This window comes from Calliphora vicina, chromosome 2 (genome assembly GCF_958450345.1).
Source record: "Calliphora vicina chromosome 2, idCalVici1.1, whole genome shotgun sequence".
Lineage (NCBI taxonomy): Eukaryota > Metazoa > Arthropoda > Insecta > Diptera > Calliphoridae > Calliphora > Calliphora vicina.
In genome coordinates this window covers 125,383,754-125,403,672 of record NC_088781.1, presented here as the reverse complement: position 1 = coordinate 125,403,672, position 19,919 = coordinate 125,383,754, and the positions used below count along the sequence as shown (strand labels likewise).

General features: G+C 28.7%; 1 protein-coding gene across 1 annotated transcript in view; it reads left to right on the top strand.

The window, feature by feature from the left end:
• The window catches only part of Hr39 (Nuclear hormone receptor FTZ-F1 beta), a 67,776-nt gene that overhangs the window by 45,496 nt on the left and 2,361 nt on the right, over positions 1 to 19,919 (top strand). Inside the window, exons 3-6 of the mRNA XM_065501144.1 lie at positions 14,135 to 16,623; positions 17,259 to 17,408; positions 17,470 to 17,572; positions 18,028 to 18,182. Coding sequence (XP_065357216.1) covers positions 14,419 to 16,623; positions 17,259 to 17,408; positions 17,470 to 17,572; positions 18,028 to 18,182 — 2,613 coding nt within the window. The 5' untranslated portion in view covers positions 14,135 to 14,418. The remainder of the gene's footprint in view (positions 1 to 14,134; positions 16,624 to 17,258; positions 17,409 to 17,469; positions 17,573 to 18,027; positions 18,183 to 19,919) is intronic.

The following is a 19,919-nucleotide window of genomic DNA, read 5'->3' as shown; positions in this document are numbered from 1 at the left end:
TGCATGCAAATTATGAAACCTAATGTGTGTCCTTGGAATAAAAACTCTTATTAAAATTCTATAAGTTAAAGATATATTGCTTTCCAGAAAGTAGGTTGATTTCCTTATGCAAATATTGGTCCTTCGAACCTCTTTCTTTAGCATCATGAATCTGTGAATAAAAAATGCAAACCAAACTTCTTTGTTTCCTACCAGTTACACAGTAAAAAGCCAGATGGCAATATAAACTTTTCAGTTCTGTATGGTTGTGAAAATGTTGGTCCTTCGAAACATCTTAATTCAAACATGGAGGTTATTTGCAAGACTTGGTTACATAAGTTCAAAATTTGTTTACGAAAGTATCTCTGTTATGGGCTGATCTGTCTAGAAAATTGACTCCAAAGTACTTTTTAGAAATGGAAAGGCCGCATTTTCTATAATTGAGTCAACTATCTTGTTTTAAAAACATGGTTATATATATTTTTTTACAATATTGAAATTTTAAACCGGAAATTGTGTCAGCAGTTTTAAATATAATGAATAGTTTAATATGCTAACAATTTAATAATTTAAAGTTAAATGATACAATATATTGCATTTAAAGTTGCACAACATGTTGGTAAGAATTTAAAATTAGCACTTGTGGATTAATTTAAAAGGCAATATGTTAAGAAATAACAATTTATAAAATAATAGGAACATAAATTTGCTATTTGTAGAGCAATGAAAGAAAAATTAGTGGATTAAATAGGAATTCATTGCAAAAGCCTTAAGATTGTTTAATAATAACAATTTACCAAAGGAATCTCCAAAAATTCCTAAGAGCCTTACTTCCCAGTTGACGCACTAAACTAGTAAGTCTTGTTTAAACACTCCGGCTCTCTGTCTCTATTTTTAAAAGACTGCGATATTTTTAATGACCTTAAAACACATGACTCTGGTCTTTTATAAAACAATCTGGCATTTTATAAAACAATCTTTTTTAAAGACTCTTGTATATTTAAAAGACTCTGGTCTTTATAAAAAACTCTGGTCTTTTTAAAAGACTGATCTCTTATAAAGACTCTGTCCTTTTATAAAGACTGGTCTTTTATAAAGACTCTGGTCTTTTATAAAGACTCTGGTCTTTTATAAAGACTCTGGTCTTTTATAAAGACTCTGGTCTTTTATAAAGACTCTGGTCTTTTATAAAGACTCTGGTCTTTTATAAAGACTCTGGTCTTTTATAAAGACTCTGGTCTTTTTAAAAGACTCTGGTCGTTTTAAAAGACTCTGGTCGTTTTAAAAGACTCTGGTCGTTTTAAAAGACTCTGGTCGTTTTAAAAGACTCTGGTCTTTTATAAAGACTCTGGTCTTTTATAAAGACTCTGGCCTTTTATAAAGACTCTGGTCTTTTGAAAAGACTCTGATCTTTTTAAAAGACTCTAAAATTTTATAAAGACTCTGGTCTTTTGTAAAGACTCTGGTCTTTTGTAAAGACTCTGATCTTTTTAAAAGACTCTAAAATTTTATAAAGACTCTGGTCTTTTGTAAAGACTCTGGTCTTTTGTAAAGACTCTGGTCTTTTATAAAGACTCTGGTCTTTTATAAAGACTCTGGTCTTTTATAAAGACTCTGGTCTTTTTAAAAGACTCTGGTTTTTTATAAAGACTCTGGTCATTTTAAAAGACTCTGTCTGGATTTCTATAAAGACTCTGGTCTTTTATAAAAAAATTCTCTGATTTTTTTATTTTAGAAATGCAACTCTGCCATTCATTTAAAAATACAACTCTGAATTAAAAAAACATTTCAAATTCATTTACTTTTATTTACTATCTCTATAAACTTTAATTGAACCTTCTTCTGTTCTTTCGTTTTAACTCTCCAATCTTCTATTATCTTTTATACCTTTATTCTTGGGGATTAATTTCTATTACTTTTCAAATACTAAACGAAGTCATACATATAAAAAAACTCACAACAAAAAAGCCTGAGGGAATTTATGCCCACTTTACCTGCTTCTTTCTTTACTACAACTACAATTGCTGTGCTGCTACGAATTGTTGGGGAAAAATAATAATAATTTTTCTGTTGTATATTTTTAAACTAGTTTCACCACTTGTTTTCTGTTTTTTTTCTGTCTTTTCATTTTTGTTTTGTTGTCTTTTCAATATTATTTTTTTTCAAATACATGATTTCCAATACCAATATGATTCGGTATAAAAATTGACTTGTTTTTTAACACCTTTTTTTATGTAAAAACTACCATGACGCATAGTGCAATAGCGAGTGAAAGAGTATATGGTTAAGAGTTGTGGGGATTTTAAGAGAGTTAGTGAGAATTTGTGAGTTGTTAATGAGCAAATTTAAGGGTAATTTTTTGAAGAACTCTTAAATGTTAAAAAAAATCGTTTTTAATTTTCTAAATGTACTAAATTATGAGGATTTTTAAAATCTATTTTAGATTTATCTTCAAAATCGGTTCATATTTGGAATATAAAATGATCTACCTACTATTGGAGTTAAAATTGAAGTAGAAAAATATTGAAGCTAAGACTGTAGTAGCAATTAATTGAGGATTGAAACTAAAAATTAGTAGAAATTAAACCACGATTGAAGTTAACCCTTAACTGGTGTCGATATTTCCAGTTACATAATTGAAAAAATTAAATATTTACTGTTCTAAACATAATTTTGAATTTTTTTTTATATTTTATTAAACAACATTTTCTTATATAGAAATAAAAACTTTATTTCATATATGTCATAACTTGTTTCTTATATAAATAGTAGCGTTTTGCTTTTAAGTTAAAAAATACAAAATGGTTGGTCATTTTGACCCCGCGATACCAGTTAAGGGTTAAAAGATTTACGAATGAAGCTAAAATCGGATTAAAAAAGATCCACAAATATTGGAATTAAAATATCATAAAACTAGAGTAAAGAAATTTCCATGATTAATGGTAAATTCGAGAAGAAAAAGAACCTGAAATATTGGAATTAAAATATATCCAGGATTCAGTGTAAAATTATAGTAAAAAATATTGATTACTGAAGTCAAAATTAAAATAGCAACAGATTTATGAATAGAGAAATGAAGAAAATTTCCAAAACTATAAAAAGATTTTCGATTGAAACTGAAATTGAAGTCAAATTAAAATTTTTGGAAATTTCTCATAGGTATAGGTACATTTGATTTTAGAAATGAAATTAGTCTTATAAACGGTGTTTTGCTTTTATTTAAATATTTATTTGATTAGAATGTCCCTGTGTTTGCTATCGGCAGTCTAAAAATTTACTCATTTTAATAATTTTCCGTTAATATTTGTTCATAATACCCCGATGTCAATAGAAAAGTCAGTCGAACAAATTTGTATGGAAACCATTCCAAAAATTCACCCTTATTCAGAATGAAATTTTGATGTAATCAAATGATAATAAGAAAAATGTAATATGGAAATTTTGGTTTATAAACAAACCTTTAATAAAATAAATATTTTAAGTGTTTTTCATGCAAACATTTGTTCTTCATATAGTTTGGACATCGAGGAACTGGGAGTTAAAACCATTTTAATAAAAATAAAATCTTATAGCCGAAGTGGGAATTAGTTTGGCACTACTAAGGGCCATTATTACAACTTGCCGTTATAGTTAAAGGTAACTTTAAGCAATAGAAAAAGGTACCCTTAAAGGTAACTTTAACTATAACGACAAGTTGTAATAATGGCACTAAAAGTACTAAGCAAATATAATAGTACTAAACTATCCAGTCCTGTGACTTAAACAAGGTATTATTAAATGATACTCTTTTTATATTCTCTCTTTCTTCTACTCTTAACACAAACAATGCGCATTTTATTGTTTTTTTTTTCTTATTTTTTCACTACTCATATTTATTTTCTTTATATTTTGCATGTTTTTTTTCTTTTTGTTTGTATTAAAAGCTTCGTCGTAATTTCTTGAAGAAGAAGCATAATATAAAAATAAAGTTCTTCGTCTTTTTTTCTTCTTCTTAACTAAACAAAAATTCTTCCCTTATTGTGTGTATGTATATCTCACTCTCTCACTCCCTCTAACACTTTAATGGTTGTTCTTATTGTACACATAAATTTCGATTCTAGAGAGCCGAGTAGACTTCGTGTTTTTTTGCTTTGTGTTGTTGTTGTTGTTTATGTGTGTATAATTTAGTGTGTGTGTGTTTGAGTGTTTTTGTTTCCTTAGCAAGGTCGTTTGCGTACACAAATTCAACATTACTTGAAGGTCGTCCTTTTTTGTGTCTGACTGATGGTGATGATGATATTGTTGTTGTTGCTGGCTGGTTGTTTGCTCGGTATGACTCGATTTTAATAAGGTATTTACTGAAGAGAGGAGCAAAAGAGACGAAACAAACAACATGATGACGATGTTTTCGTTGATTGTAGATGATAATAATGATGATGATGACGAAGATGGTGGCGGCGGTGGTGGTTTGGAATTCTTCTTTTTTGTTGTTTTTAGGTCGTTGTTTAGTCTGTTATAATTTTTATTATTATTAATTTATTGTTGTTGTTGTTTGATTCATTGTGTATGAAAGAATTTATACATACTAGGTATTTCTATAGAATAAAAAATTATTGTTTTCATCTTTATTTGATGTTGAATTCCTCGTTGGTGATTATTGTCTTGTTAATAATTTATTTCGTCGTTGTTGTCATTTTGTTATTGTTTTGTAGTTTCTCTTAAATTATGTAGCTACATATTGTTTTCTACACGTGAAATTTTTTGTTTAAGTAGATTTGTTTTTTTACACCCCTCATTTCTGATATATTTTTGTAGTAAGCAGCTGGTTTTCGGGGCATTTAATCTATTACGTTGTTTGGAAGGGGATTATTCATTGAATCTAATTCAAGTGTCATTTAATTGTACATATGGTTTCTTGGGGGTTGAGTGTGTCATCAAGGATGTGTAGGTGCATAAGTGACTTACTTTATTTACGTGACGTAGTATGGAATTGTGACGTAGTAGTAAAATATTTTATCATAAATGTGTCCTTAACTTCTAAACAATGGGTTAAATTCTGAACAATTTGGTTTATTTAATAGAAATGGAGATTAAGATTAAGAAATTAAAAATTTTAACTCATAAATGTGTCCCGAACTTCCAAACTATTGAATCGATTACTTGAAAATTTTGTCCATCAATAGAGAATGCGTTAAGTTTTTAGATTAATGTTGAAAGAATTCAAAATTTTTCAAATTTCAGAATAAATAAGTCCATGACTTCTTATCTATTACTAGGTACGATTACTCGAAAATTTGGTGTATCAATAGAGTAGCAGTTAATATTTCATATTTAAGTAGGCAGAAGTCAAAATTTTTTAAAAAAATTTGGATTCAATTTGTCCATAACTTCTAAACTATTCACTCGATTTATGTATAATTTGGTCTATTAAAAGGCAGAATTAATTTTTTTTAAATTAAAACTTGAAACGCATAGGTACGTAGAATCCTCTGTGGGGAATTTAAAAATTTTAATTTTGAAAAATTGAAAAATTTAAACAGTTTAACTTCTTCTCTAATGATCTTGTAAGTTTTGTACAGATCGAATTAGCATTTCCAATAGTATTTGAAACATTTTGAAACATGAAAATATAAATTTATTCAAAGTATTGGTCATTGTTAGCTATGACATTTTCCCATCTTTCTGCCAACATATGGATTCCAAACCAAAATATCTGCTCATCTTTTAAGGCCAAGAACTCATCTGCTCATCTTTTAAAGCCAATATCGGATACTCTGTTCCAAAGTGAAGCGTATCACAGAGAGAGCGTTCTGCATTGATCGAAACAAATAAAAGTCAGACTGGCGCGGTCTGCACTATAAAGCGGATGAGGCAAAACTTCCCAACAACTTCATTCTAAATAGTTTTAATAGATATTGCAACATGTGGCCGAGAGTTGTCATGATGGAATATTTCATGTCTGGCCGCATATTCTGAGCGTTTATCGGTCAATGCTCGCTTCAAACGAATCAGTTACGTTCGGTACGGGTTACCCCTGGAGTTCTGGCCAGATTTCAGCGGCTCATAATAGACCCCACAACATACAGAATATTAGCGCCATGGATATTTGGCTTTGATATCGATTCGGCTGTTTGGACAGGCTTCACATACGATCTATTACGCTTCGGGTTATCGTAATTGATCCATTTTTCATCGCAAGTAATGATTCGGTGCAAAAATTATTTTCTTTTAGAGTGTTGAAGCATCATTTCGGACATGCAAAATTGTCTTTTAAGGTCTCTTGAAATTGCTGCTTGAGTAGCGCCCAACTTCCTGCATATGACGCTTTGTTGGCACAAAGAAAAAAGTTATTTTTTAAAACAATCAAATATTCCCCAATAAGTATTTTTGCTGGAATTCAAGTTGATAGCAAGTGTAATTCAAGCCTTGAATTGTAGTCAAGCAATTGAATTACACTTTATTTCAATAGCATTCTCCAGTAAAAAGGAAACATAAATTTAAACCATTTGTTTTTTGTTTGAAAAATATTTAATTTTTTTCAAATATTTTTCAAGTTTAAAACATAATTACATTTTAAAACATAATTACATTTGCTTGAATTTTTGGGGCTTTAATGCTAATTCTTGTTAAATAAATCTATAACAATTTCAAATTATTCCTACAATTCCTAAAAGACTTTTGTTAAATTTATTTTTAAAGAAATTGAAAAAAATTCAATTTAATTCTAAGAAAATTGGCTTACATACATATTTCCTTTGGAAATAAAAACAACAAACATTATTCCAAAACAGAGATGATGCCAAGGTACCATTGGCAAGATACCCAAGTACTCTGTACCTATCACTATTATAGTACCTATGTATGTTCAATTATGTTTGCAAGTACCTACCTCCCTTAAGTATATTTTTAATAGTACCCAACAAAGTCCCAACACGCCAAACAAACAAAAAAAAAATCCAATAAATTGTCTAAACGAAAGAAAAAAAAAATGTCAACGACCTAACGTGAAAAAATTGAAAAAAAAATCAGCCAACCAACACAAAAAATAAAAGAAAAATTGTATATGTATAAAAATTTGTATACGAAAATAAAATTATAAATAAATAATAAAAATAAAAAAAAGAAAGAAAGAACAGTTGGAAAAAACAGCATAATAATGAATTAAAATACAAATAAATTAAAGGTACAATAACCTTAACCGAATTTCGTATACTCGTACGAAATATTTACATGCATACTAGTCACAAATACATACATATCTACATACATACTTGTATAATAATGACAGTTAGGGGGAGCCTCAAAAATAATAAATAATAGATTTAAGAAAAATCGCGTAATATTATACATAATAAATTGTAACTGTGTTATAAAAATTATGACAGTGTTATAATATATTATAAGTGTTATAATGAATTATATCAGTGTTATAATGAATTACAACATTGTTATAATGAATTATAACAGTTTTATAAAAAATTACAACAGTGCTATAATTAATAACAGTGTTATAATAAATTATCACAGTGTTTTAATGAATTATAACAGTTTTATAACGAATTATAACAGTGTTATAATCAACTATAACAGAGTTATAATAAATAATGACAGCGTTATAATAAATTGTAAAAGTGTTATAATAAATTCTAACAGTGTTATAATAAATAATAACAGTGTTATAATATATTATAAGTATTATAATAAATTATAGCGGTGTTATAATGTATTATAACCATGTTATAATGAATTATAACAGAGTCATAATGAATTATAACAGTTTTATAATTAATTATAAAAGTGGTATAATAAATTATAACAATTCTATAATGAATAACAGTGTCATAATAAATTATAAATGTGTTATAATAAATTATAACACCGTTATTATAAAATGTAACAGTTTTATAATAAATTATAACAGTGTTATAATAAATTGTAACAGGTTTATAATAAATTATAACAGTGTTATAATAAATTATAACAGTGTTATAATAAATTATAACAGTGTTATAATAAATTATAACAGTGTTATAATAAATTATAACAGCGTTATAATAAATTAGAACAGTGTTATGATATATTAGAACATTGTTATAATGAATTATAACAGGTTTATAATGAATTATAACAGTGTTATAATGAATTATAACAGGTTTATAATGAATTATAACAGCGTTATAATAAATTATAACAGCATTATAATAAATTATAACAGCGTTATAATAAATTATAACAGCGTTATAATAAATTATAACAGCGTTATAATAAATTATAACAGCGTTATGATAAATTATAACAGCGTTATAATAAATTATAACAGCGTTATAATAAATTGTAACAGCATTATGATAAATTATAACAGCGTTATAATAAATTATAACAGTGTTATAATAAATTATAACAGTGTTATAATAAATTATAACAGTGTTATAATAAATTATAATAGTGTTATAACAGGTTTATAATGAATTATAAGTGTTATAATAAATTATAACAGTGTTATAATAAATTATAACAATGTTATAATAAATTATAACAGTATTATAATAAATTATAAAAGTGTTATAATAAATTTTAACAGTGTTATAATAAATTATAAACGTGTTATAAAAAATTATACCAGTGTTATAACGAATTATAACAGCGTTATGATAAATTAGAACAGTGTTATGATATATTAGAACAGTGTTATAATGAATTATAAAAGGTTTATAATGAATTATAACAGTGTTATAATGAATTATGACTGTATTATAACGAAGTATAACCGTGTTATAATAAATTACAACAGAGTTATAATAAATTATAACAGCGTTATAATAAATTGTAACAGTGTTATGATAAATTATAACAGCGTTATAATAAATTATAACAGCGTTATAATAAATTATAACAGTGTTATAATAAATTATAACAGTGTTATAATAAATTATAACAGTGTTATAATAAATTATAACAGTATTATAATAAATTATAACAGTGTTATAATAAATTATAACAGTGTTATAATAAATTATAACAGTGTTATAATAAATTATAACAGTGTTATAATAAATTATAATAAATTATAACAGCGTTATAATAAATTATAACAGCGTTATAATAAATTATAACTGTGTTATAATAAATTATAACAGCGTTATAATAAATTATAACAGCGTTATAATAAATTATAACAGCGTTATAATAAATTATAACAGTGTTATAATAAATTATAACAGTGTTATAATAAATTATAACAGTGTTATAATAAATTATAACAGTGTTATAATAAATTATAACAGCGTTATAATAAATTATAACAGTGTTATAATAAATTATAACAGTGTTATAATAAATTATAACAGTGTTATAATAAATTATAACAGCTTTATAATAAATTATAACAGTTTTATAATAAATTATAACAGCGTTATAATAAATTATAACAGTGTTATAATAAATTATAACTGTGTTATAATAAATTATAAATGTGTTATAATAAATTATAACAGCGTTATAATAAATTATAACAGTGTTATAATAAATTATAACAGCGTTATAATAAATTATAACAGCGTTATGATAAATTAGAACAGTGTTATGATATATTAGAACAGTGTTATGATATATTAGAACTGTGTTATAATAAATTATAACAGTGTTATAATGAATTATGACTGTATTATAACGAAGTATAACCGTGTTATAATAAATTACAACAGAGTTATAATAAATTATAACAGCGTTATAATAAATTGTAACAGCGTTATAATAAATTGTAACAGTGTTATAATGAATTATAAAAGTGTTAAAATTTATTATAACATGGTTATATTTCGTTATAATTCTGTTATAATAGTGTTATAATGAATTAAAATAATGTTACAATGAATTTATTTCATAATCCCTTAATCATTTGGGAAAAAATAAAAATTTCTGGCACACCCTGATACAAAAATATGATGTTATTAAAGTATTTCTTTTTTGTTTTGTTTTTGCCGCTAATGTCTACTATTAAAGAACCATCTACTAAATTGGGCATAACAACCAGAAACAAAAGACTTCAAACAAATTAAATTTCTACAAAAAAAAACAGCAATTTTGTAACAAAATACTACCAGCTAATAGAAAAGTCAAATAGTTTTTCGACACACCAAACAAAAAAAAAACTTTTGAATGAATTTTTCAATTATACAACAAACAACCCTTTGAACATATTTTCAACACGTGTTTTGTAGGTGTCTTTCAACTTTCTTTTGTCATGAACAAAATAAAACAAATTATGCTAATTTTTTTTACGAATAATTTGTATGTTCTTGTCTTGTCTATTTTTTTCCCCCCTTAATTCGTCATTTAAAGGTCATTGTATAAAATTTACATACGCATTTATAATTTTTGTTTATAAAAAGAAATTTAAATAAATTTAGGGTTCTGTTTAATTAACAGGAATGTTGAGGGTTAAAGAGAAAGGGGATAAAAAAAAGTACTATTGGAACTACTATATAAATAATTGTGTAATTATGTATCAAGAAAATAATAATTAAAAAATTTAAACACATTTGTTACGCTCTTTTAAAGAGCGTAATAAATGTCTCATTTTTTCAGAAATTCAATAAGCATTGTTGTTGGTTGGTTTTTGGATGAAGCATAGCAAACACACGCGTTTCAATTACAATTGAACACAAAAAAAACAAAGTTAAAAATAAATAAAATATTTGAGAGTATTTCGGCCGTATAATGTATATTCTTTCATTTCCTTAAAATTTAAATTATATTCATTTAATAAATTGGTTTTATTTGACAAAAATTCTAAATTTAAACTTTCTTCATTTTGTTGTTATTTTAAGTGTTTGCCATTATGTTTGCTGGGTAGCTCTCTCACCAAATATCTTCATTTTTATTTTTGAACATCACTGCCTTAGAGGGACTTTCAAGGTCTCGAAATTAAATATGTTAAAATAGTACTTAAAAAGTACCTTAGTATTCAATTGTACTTATCCGCTCTCACAAACCATTAGTACGGGTAACAAAGTAATTGAATGGTTACAATATTTAGATATGTGATTGAATAAGCAAGAATATGAAAAAAAAAATAATCATTTATAACAAACACAACAAAGAACTGTCAGCTGTCAAAAACAAAAATCATTCTCTACATGTGCGTATATTTTTCCTGGTATCCCTATAGTGAAGACATTTTCCGCAATAATGTGTCATTTTCATTCAAAACTAATGAAAATGACATGTTAATGATGCTGCTAGAATTTATTTAAATATATTTTGTGTGAGAAAAACCTAACTAATTAAAGTTTTCTTAAGAAAAATTACCAGAAATGAAGAGTTAAACATGACAAGTTTGAATATTAAAGAACGCCTACGAACATGTGACTTTTTTGTTATTATTTCCATAATGCCCTATAAATAGGATCGAACATATTTCCTAAATAAATACGGGTATTAGTTTGTTTGTTTGAACAACTATCAATCATTTATATTTGAAGAACTAATTAGAGAAATATGGGCCGAAAGGCATCTACGTATGACCCAAACATAAGGGTGAAAGTAACTGAAAACTGTGAGGTTTTAAAAATTGAAAATACTTGGAAAAATTATATTTGTTAAAATTAAAGAATTGTTTTAGAAATTTTATAATTTTAAATTACAAAACATAATGAATTATAATGGTATCATAATGAATTATAATATTGTTATAATCAATAATAATAGTATTATATAAATTATAATAGTGTTATAATTATAAATTATAATAGTGTTATAATCAATTATAATTGTGCTGTAATGAATTATAATAATAACAGTGATTTATAACTATATTATAACATCGTTATTATCAATCATAACATTGTTATAATGAATGTAAATAGTATTATAATTTATTATAATAGTGTTATAATAAATTAAAATAGTGTTATAAATAATTATAATGTTAGTATAATTAATTAAAATACTGTTATAATAATTTATAACAGTGTTACAAAGGATTATAATTATTAAAATTAATTATAATAGCGTTATAATAAATTACAGGAGTGTTATAATCAATTTTAATGTTGTTGTAATCAATTATATTAGTGTTATAATGAATTATAATAGTGTTATAATAAATTATAATTGTGTTATAATGAATTATAACTATTACAATGAATTACAATAGTGTTATAATAAATTATAATGGTATTTAAATAAATTATAACAGTGTTATAATAAATTAAAATAATGTAATAATCAATTTTAATAGTATTATAATTAATTGTATTTATTATAATGAATTTAACCTTTAATATAATGAATTATAATAGTATTATATTGAATTATAATGGTGTTATAATCATTTATTATAGTGTTATAATGAATTATATTAAATTATAATGAATTATAATGGTATTATAATTAAGTATAACATTGATATAATTAATTATAATATTGCTGAGAGGAATTATAATTATTACAATAAATTATAATGAATTATATTAATATTGAAATGAACTATTACAATGTTATAATCAATTATAATAATGTTCTAAAGAATTATAATTGTTATAATGGATTATAACTGTGGTATAATAATTTATAAGTGTTTTTTGATGAATTATAATTGTATTATAATAGTGTTATAGCATCGTTATGATCAATTATGACAGTGTTTTAAACAATTATAATATAGTTCTGATAATTTATAATTTTTATAATAAATTAGAACTGTGTTATAATCAATTATAATGTAGTTATAATTAATTATAATAGTGTTATAATAAATTAGAATGGTGTAATGATAAATTATAATTATTATAACACTATTATAATCAATTATGAAATTGTTATAACCAATTATAATAGTCTTATAATTAAATTATAACTGTGTTATAATAAATTATAATTGATTTATAATGAATTATAATTATTATGGGTTAAATATGCGGGATTTATTCTAATTTTTAGCTTTTATTTCTGCCAAAAGAACTACTGCTCATCTTTTGGGGCCAAGAACGAATCAAACCATTTTAGGATACTCTGTTCCAAAGTGAAGTATATCCTAGAGTGTCTTTCTGCATCTATCGAAACAGACTTTGTAGTCAGACGAGCCAAATTCTGGACTGTAAAGCGGGTGAGACAAAACTTCCCAACCACTTCATTCTTAATAGTTTATAGCAGGTATTCTAGCATGAGACCTAGCGATGTCACGATGGAATATATTGATGTCTTGCCGTATATTTTGGGCATTTTTCGGTCAATGCTCTCTTCAAACGAATCAGTTGCGTTTGGTACGGATTCCCTGTGGTGGTATGGCCAGATTTCAGCAGCTCATAATAGATAGGACCCTTTTGCTCCCATCAAATATAGAGCATTACCTTAGATCCATGGATATTTGGCTTTGGTATGGGTTCGGCTGTTTGGCCGGACTTCACATACGATCTCTTACGCCTCGGGTTATCGTAACGGATCCATTTTTCATCTCAAGTAATGTTTCGGTGCAAAAGCAACATTATTCAGCTTCAATTTGTATGGTACCCAATTTCCCTGCCTTTGGATGAATCCTGCTGCTTGCAAATGTTTTGAAAATACTGATTGAGTAGCTCCCAATGAATTTGCAAGCTCTTGTTGAGTTTGACAACAATCTTTATGGAGTAATGCCTCCAATTCTTGTTCTTCAAACTTTTTTAACTGTCCTGGGCGATATTTGTCTTCTGTGTCAAAATTACCACTTCTGAACCGAACAAAACATCTCTCGTATATTGGTACACCGATGGTACACTTTCACCATAAGCATCGGCGAGCAATAGGTGTGCTTCAGCGGCAGTTTTTTTCAAATTGAAGAAGTAAAGCAAAACTTCCCGCATATGACGCTTTGTTGGCACAAAATTCGACATTTTCGAAGCAAGAAAATCGTTGTTGTGTACACTACAATTTCAATAACTAAGTGAGAATAAATAAAAGATATGTTCCCTTCAAAATGACATATAAGTTATTAAAAACAAAAACCACGTTTAAAAAATACTCCATCTATTGTTAATCCAGCATTTTAAAGTTATACACCCAATATAATGAATCAGGGGTGCTGAATAAAACCAAAAACTAGTCAAGCTTCTAACCAATGTAAACACTTAACATTAATTTTTATAATTTTATTAAACTAAATACTAATCTATTCCTTCTACTCCTTGTCTCCTTTCAGCAATTTCCACAACATGATACTACATCAACGACATCTATCCAATTTTTATAAGAAATTTTTGCACAACAACAATTACAACTAAAAAGACTTTAGATTTCCCCACAAAGGAAACAAAACCAAGAACTACAAAAAAAAACAAACTACATAATCCAGAGGGCGTGGATCGCCCTCTTTTAAAAGACTACAAGAGACTAAAAAAAGGAGCATAAAAAAACGAAGACTTTTTCTACAAAAATAAAAAAAAAAAATTATCATCAAACTTCATTAGCAAACAAAAACAAAATATGTCTACCATTAAAACAGAAAATATAACCGGAGGAATGGGAGGAGGAGGAGGTGCAGTGGTTACCACTTCAACAACGGGAGGCACAACATTTCAATTACCCATAAATATGAGCAATACAGCAGGTGTTGGTGGTATAACCACCACAACTTGTACAACCACCACTACCAGGAATAATGTATCCGTGACAAATATCAAATGTGAAGTGGATGATGGTGGTAATTCGTCGTCTTCAACGAATGGCAATATTGTATCGGTGGGATTTTATAATGGTTCTAGTGGTATAAGAGGGGGAAGTGTAATAACATCGGGTCATGGTATACGAATACCGGTGACCAAAGCGGAGGACTCGGACTCAGAGACGGAACTGACACATATAGAAAATTTGAAAGTTACCCGACGAGTGGCCAGTTCTTCTAGTTCCGTTCACAATCATCATAATGGACCGCGGCCCATGTCTTGGGAGGGCGAATTGTCTGAGAATGAAGATACCCGCGAAGCTGAGTTAATGGATACGGATACTACCATGAGCAATGGTGGTGGTGGTGGTGGCATGCAGGAACCCTCAAATGCAGTGGCTGTTATAAAAAGTGAAGCTACCACCACAACTCCCTCCTCAACGGGCATGGGAGGTCCTCTAATTAAAACGGATACCGAACAACTAATGTTAGATATACATCATGCAGCCTCTGCTGGTAATTTATATCATCCCAAACTGAAGTTGGCTCCCACACAAAGTGATCCCATCAATTTGAAATATGAACCACCGGATCATTCGGCTTTGGTGAATTCTCCTTTGATGGCCCGCCAGAAGTCTACCACAGCTTTGCCTCATTTACCTGCCAATCCCAGTCCAGATTCTGCCATACATTCCGTTTACACCCACAGCTCACCCTCCCAATCGCCCCTGACATCAAGGCATGCTCCCTATACTCCTTCGCTGTCGCGCAACAACAGTGATGCCTCTCATAGTTCTTGCTATTCTTACTCCTCGGAATTCAGTCCCACTCACTCACCCATACAGGGCAGACATCCAGCGCCTCATGGAGTGTATGGTAGTTTTAATGGAGCCACGGCCAATAGCTTACAACATTCCGCATTACTGTATAGACCCATGATGGGTTCTACGCAAACGGCTCAATCAGTTAAATTAGATAGTGGATCGAGTGAGGTGCAAAACTTATCTATGGATGCCACATCCTCCTCATCGTCCTTTAACATGACTACCGACTCCGGCTTACCAGCCTCCCCAGCAGCTGGCATTTCAAGGCAACAGCTAATCAATTCACCCTGTCCCATTTGTGGCGATAAAATATCTGGTTTTCATTATGGCATCTTTTCATGCGAGTCCTGCAAAGGTTTCTTTAAGCGTACCGTCCAAAATCGTAAGAATTATGTCTGCGTACGGGGAGGACCATGTGCGGTTAGCATTACAACGCGCAAAAAGTGCCCAGCCTGTAGATTTGATAAATGCCTGCAGAAGGGCATGAAACTGGAAGCTATACGAGAGGATCGCACACGTGGCGGCCGTTCTACTTATCAGTGCTCCTACACTTTGCCCAATTCCATAATGAGTCCTCTACTCTCGCCCGAACAGCAGCAACAGCAGAATTCTACACAAAATCTAATGGCTGGTCAACAGCAACAACAACATTCACAATTGCAACATCAATTGCAGCAACGTTTAAATCCTCCCCTACAATCGTCTCACCAAGCCAATGGTTACGGTAATCCAAATACAACTACCATAAAAACCGAGCAAACAGATATTTATGGCAAGAATCTGCCAGCCGCCCATTCTCCTTCAATGAATGGCTTAAATTCGTCGCGTTCACATTCTCATAACGCTAGTAATGCCTCATCATCTTCGTGCTCCTCCGCCTCCTCCAATTCGCTGCATCACAACAGTATTCCCCAACTTTTGCAAGAAATCATGGATGTTGAACATCTCTGGCAATACACGGACGCCGAATTGGCACGACTCAATCAACCGTTGACCTCGTCGTCCAGTTCGGCATCGCTGAATTCCAATTCGACGGATTCTTCTGCAGCTGCCAATCAAATGACCAATCCACTGCTGGCCAGTGCTGGTCTTTCGTCTAGCACCAATCCGGATTTGATTGCCCATCTGTGTAAGGTGGCCGATCATCGTCTGTACAAGATCGTAAAGTGGTGTAAGAGTTTGCCGCTATTCAAGAATATATCGGTAAGTGGAAGGATTTGTATTAGTTGGGACTTAGAAGGGATAGGAAAGAGAGTAAAGAGGTTGTAGTTTAGTTTGGAAGGGGTGTACACTTCCACTCGGAGACTATAAGGTTCATTGAATGGAATTTCAATAGAGGTTGTAAGGATTAGGAGATTTAGAATTTAGTTAGGAAGGATGGAAGACTTTGAACAGTTATCAAGATACAAAGCAAGCAGGATTTTGAATCAAATAACGTTTGAGGGTAGATTTCCAAAGCAGCAATAATTTCAATTTAAAAATATACAGAATTTTTCCAATGAAGCTGAAAATTTAATTTAAAAACTTTCAAAATCTATGGACAGTTTTGAAGATACCAAGGATATGGATATATTTCAAGATAGAATCAATTAACATTTTGGGTCAAAATTTATAAGCTGATTTTAAGATACAGAAGAAACAAGAATTTTAATTTCATAACTTTCAAAATCAGGGGACAGTTTTCAAGAAGAATTTCAAGCTTGTCTAATATAATAGCAGACATTTTGGACAGTTTTGAAGTTATCAAAGGAGTAGACAATTAACCAACATCCCTCACACTCTAAACTCTTTTTGTTTTTGTTCAAATTATCTAATATTGCTACCTTTTTCCTTTCAAGATTGACGATCAAATTTGCCTACTCATCAACTCATGGTGTGAACTTTTACTCTTCTCCTGTTGCTTTCGCTCCGTCGACACACCGGGAGAAATTAAAATGTCACTGGGCAAAACAATAACACTGCCACAAGCTAAACTCACTGGTTTTCAGGTTAGTAAAAATAATAAATTATCTAAAAAAATAAAATTAAAAAAAAAAATTATTTCATTAGCCCTGCATTGAAAGAATGCTGAATCTGACAGATCATTTAAGACGTTTACGTGTCGATCGTTATGAATTTGTGGCTATGAAAGTCATTGTGCTGCTGCAATCAGGTAAGTTTTATTAAACAGATTAAAGGGAAATTTCAGAAATCTGTCTAACGATCACTTAGTGTCAAGTTTACTTGAGCAAGTCTTGGGTTTATAGAAGAGAGAGAGGAAGAAAAATAGGAAAATCTTTCCAATATCCTCTCCTCTCTCATCTACAAACTCAAGACTTCGCAAGTAAACTTGACGTTTGTGAACGAGCACTTACAATATCTAATGTTAACCTGTGATATTCCAATAAACATTTGAAACAAATTAGCAGGTTTCACTAAAATATGGTGGCTTGAAAATGTTACTTTACTAATTTGTCCTGCTAATATAGTAGCAAATGTTTTCGAATGCCGGAGATTATCTTTAGTCCGTTTTTATGGTGTTAGTTGACAATATTATTTCAAATTTCCCTGTGTTACGTTTTTCTTTTTGCATTTTTACTCACTTCTTTTTATTTTGTTTTAATGTAGATACTTCCGAACTACAAGAACCCGTTAAGGTCAGAGAATGTCAAGAGAAGGCTTTGCAAAGCTTACAGGCCTACACACTGGCCCACTATCCCGAAAGTCCATCTAAATTTGGTGAATTATTGCTGCGCATACCCGATCTACAGAGAACTTGTCAGGTGAGTCATTATGATTTAAAGTTAAGCTTATGATTAGGTTTAATTTAGTATAAACTAGAGACAAGCTTTATTGCTAGACCGTTCACAGTTTAAAAATATTGGAATCAACTAATTTTTTCACAATCAAATCTAAAACGGATTTTTCACTAAAAAATTTAAAAAAAAAAGAAAATGTAGAAATGAAAATTGTAAAATTCTTCGTATCAGAATCTTTAGCCTTGTCCGTCTGTCTGTTGAAAGCAACTTTCCAAAGTCCCACAAATAATTTACAAACATTATTGATATATAAATATATCGCATATAGTCCTGGTTCGGTTCGGAGTCGATATAGCCATGTCCCCCAAATAACTTACATACACGATTCATACATCAATATCTCCGGAATTCTTCCGGCTCGGTTGCTACTTAAAATCGAGAAAATCGGGCCACAAATGGAATAAGGAAAAAAACCAGGACAACCTCGATTTTTGACCTATTTTTTTACCTAAGTCAATAATATAGACAATATGGATATCTAATGATAGATATTTCAAAGACCTTTGCAATGACGTATATAAGACCATAACAAGTTGGACGTACAATGGGTCAGAATCGGAAAAAATATTTTTTAACCCGAATTTTTTTTTCAACAAAAGTTTTTCTTTCGCTAAATATAAAAAATTAAAAAAGAATTTTAAAAAAATTAAAAAACAACAAGCAAAAAAAAAATAAATTTTGTTTACCTAAAAATATTTAAAATTATTATTTTGAAGTATAATTTGGTGAAGGGTATATAAAATTCGGCACAGCCGAATATAGCTCACTTACTTATTTTTTATTCAATATTTCATTAATAATGAAGTATTTTATGTCTCTTTATCGATAATTCGAATTTTTAACACGTATCAGGAAATAGTGTACTCTCCCTTAAATCTATGAAAAAATTTCGAATTTCGAAAAAAGTATGTATGTATTTGAACATGATGCAGTTGGTTTTCGAACATAGACGTTTTTTTAATTATAGTTTTTGTTAATTATGAAGTTTAGCTGCCAAAATAGATATTAATTTTAAGGCAAATTCCGAAATTTCAAAATGTACCAGAAAACAGAGCAAGAGAACTTAAGCATTTGGATATCAAAAACTTCATTTTTGAAATATTGGATTTCGAACATAGAATTTAAAAAAATTTAACGTCATTTATTATTTTATTAATTATAAAGTTATTTTTCAAAATACTATTTCTTAAAAGATGTTCGAAAATTCGAACATAATTTCGAATTTCTTAAATGTGTTAGAAAGAAAGTTAATTTTCCATTATTTTATTATTTATGAAGTTTAGTATCCAAAATAAAATATTAAAGACATAAAATATTAAAGAAAATTCGAACAAAAATTTCAAAAATTACTTTTCGAACATTATGAAATGTGAACATTTTTCATTATTTTATGAATTATGAAGTTTATTAAATCATTATGGAAATATTGCTTTTCGAACATAACATTTATTTGAGAAATTTCAAAATTATTTCATTATTTTGTTAATTATGAAGTTTATTCTGCAAATTTTAGCTTTTTAAGACATATTCGAAAATCCGAAAGAAATTCTAAAAAGTGTCAAAAAATAATGAAATTTATGAAAATTAAAGCTTCAGCTGCTTCATTATGGAAATATTGCTTTTCGAACATAGCATTTATTTGAGAAATTTCAAAATTATTTCATTATTTGTTTAGTTATGAAGTTTATTATCAAAATTATA